General features: G+C 50.8%; 2 protein-coding genes across 3 annotated transcripts in view; one reads left to right on the forward strand and one right to left on the reverse strand.

The window, feature by feature from the left end:
* Nucleotides 1-1,883, reverse strand: part of LOC109542421 (protein bicaudal C) — a 4,143-nt gene that overhangs the window by 1,043 nt on the left and 1,217 nt on the right. The gene's annotated exons all lie outside the window — the stretch shown is intronic.
* The window catches only part of LOC109542415 (plasminogen), a gene marked incomplete at its 5' end in the record, with an annotated part of 12,732 nt that continues 11,262 nt past the window's right edge, over nt 414-1,883 (forward strand). For both annotated transcript variants that reach the window (XM_048662701.1, XM_048662700.1), the window contains 6 exon segments: nt 414-471; nt 618-802; nt 855-1,083; nt 1,137-1,315; nt 1,369-1,529; nt 1,584-1,764. In XM_048662701.1, coding sequence (XP_048518658.1) covers nt 414-471; nt 618-802; nt 855-1,083; nt 1,137-1,315; nt 1,369-1,529; nt 1,584-1,764 — 993 coding nt within the window.

Here is a 1,883-nt window from a genome sequence, read left to right on the forward strand (position 1 = left end):
CCGCGTTTTTCCTAACGTTTTACTGTAAAATACTGGCAAACTGGAATCTTTTATGCAAAAAAATTAAGAGATTGATATTCCAAGAAAACTCGTCTACTTTCTTTGGACTCAGTTCTGTTGCTGGGAAAAACTTGTTTGAACTAAGTAGTAAAGCGTTACTCAGAAAAAATGTTAATAACTTATTTTTAGATGTGAAAATTCCAGTCTCGGGTCTCGCAAAGCTTTAACAAATGAATTTTGTGTTTTTTTTTGTAACAAATAAACAAATTAATTATCCGATGAGTTATAACTTGTCAACTCAGAGAGCGGCTAGAACTCAATAGCGCAACTCAACACAGGGTTACCCAGGCCTACTTTAAACTCGTTCAAAACAGCGTTGAAATAGCAATTTTCCTTTCACTTCTTCTTTCCAGGCACCCTCAGAGGACGCAGCTATGGATCTGGATGGATTAAGCAACGCAACTAATGCAGGTAAGAAGCACACTTTTCCTCTGAGCTCCAGCGTAAAAAAGCACTTGCGGCTGGTACCAAAATAAAGACCAAGACTGTCTTCAGAACAGCAAGACCAAGAGCAAGACTCATTGACTAATCACTAAAAAAATCGCTCAAATTTCCAGCCGACTCTTACAGCGAGTGGTCGCAATGGAGCCGCTGCATCGACTGCCTGCAGCGACGCATGAAGACGTGCATCCACATCAGCTGCCACAATTCCCGCATGTACGAAGAACGCGAGTGCCAAAAGAAGCGCTGCAAGCGAAAACGGAAGAAACTGATCTCATTCCACGTGCTCCACCTGAACACGGTAAGCGCAAGCGAACGTAGTGAATCGAGGGAAGAAACCGGCCTTCTTCCAGAGCAGCAGCTACTTGAAGAAGCAGGCGCCCTCCGAGATCTGGAGCCGCTGGACCAAGTGGTCGGAGTGTTCGCCAGACTGCCGCACCTACAGGGTACGCAGATGCAAAAAGCCGGGCAGATGCAAGAAACAGGTGCAAACCCAGGCAGCCTATTGCTACCATGAAAGGACCCGCTGCGAAGAATGGGTGTTGGGCCAGGTGGAGGCGAAGCAACGGCGCAACTCCTTAGGTAAGCGCCTGCTGGGCCCGAGGGTCGGTGTGGTGCTGACAGTCCCTTTGAAGACAGCCGAAAGTACCAGTACACCTACCACAACAACCAGTACATCACCAGGGAGTCGAAGACAAGGGCCGACAAGTGCGGCGTGACCTTCAGCAAACCGCAGATGCTCAGAATCATCGGGGGGACGGAGGCGGAGAAGTTCAAATGGCCCTGGCATGTGGCCATCCTCAACCAGTTCAATGTAAGTCTCGCTTCCATCCCATGAGCTGCTCCCTAGTCGGGCCGCTTTTGCAGGAAGTCTTCTGCGGGGGCACTCTGATCGCGTCCAGGTGGGTGCTGACCGCCAGCCACTGCATCAGAAAGCAGCTGAGAGTGCGGCTGAACGCCCATGATCTGAGATCGCGCCATGGCGACGACATCGAAATGGGCGTTTACAAGATGTTCGCCCATCCCAGGTACCGCTCAGAGGCTCGGCTCAGAAGCCGCCGGCTCAAACACGTCGGTTTCAGGTTCGAAATGAAAACAGTGGACAACGACATCGCCCTGCTGATGCTGCCCCGGCAGGTGCGCGTGCCAGTCGCCTGCCTGCCCAACAAGAAGCCGAAAGCGGGCCAGATCTGCTCGGTGATGGGATGGGGCAAAGTCCAAACCACCGATCTGTATGGGGTTCCGGTTCTACATGAAGCTAAGGTGCATTTTCCGGGCCTTAAGGCTCTTTTCTACTTTATAGTTGTTTTGAAGCGGCGTGGACAGTAAAAGTCTTCGCGCCGGTAACGATTCGGAACTGGTTCGGAACCGGATCGCAACTG

Source organism: Dendroctonus ponderosae, unplaced genomic scaffold (assembly GCF_020466585.1).
Source record: "Dendroctonus ponderosae isolate FM_Combo_2020 unplaced genomic scaffold, Dpon_F_20191213v2 Dpon_F_20191213_11, whole genome shotgun sequence".
Classification (NCBI taxonomy): Eukaryota; Metazoa; Arthropoda; class Insecta; order Coleoptera; family Curculionidae; genus Dendroctonus; species Dendroctonus ponderosae.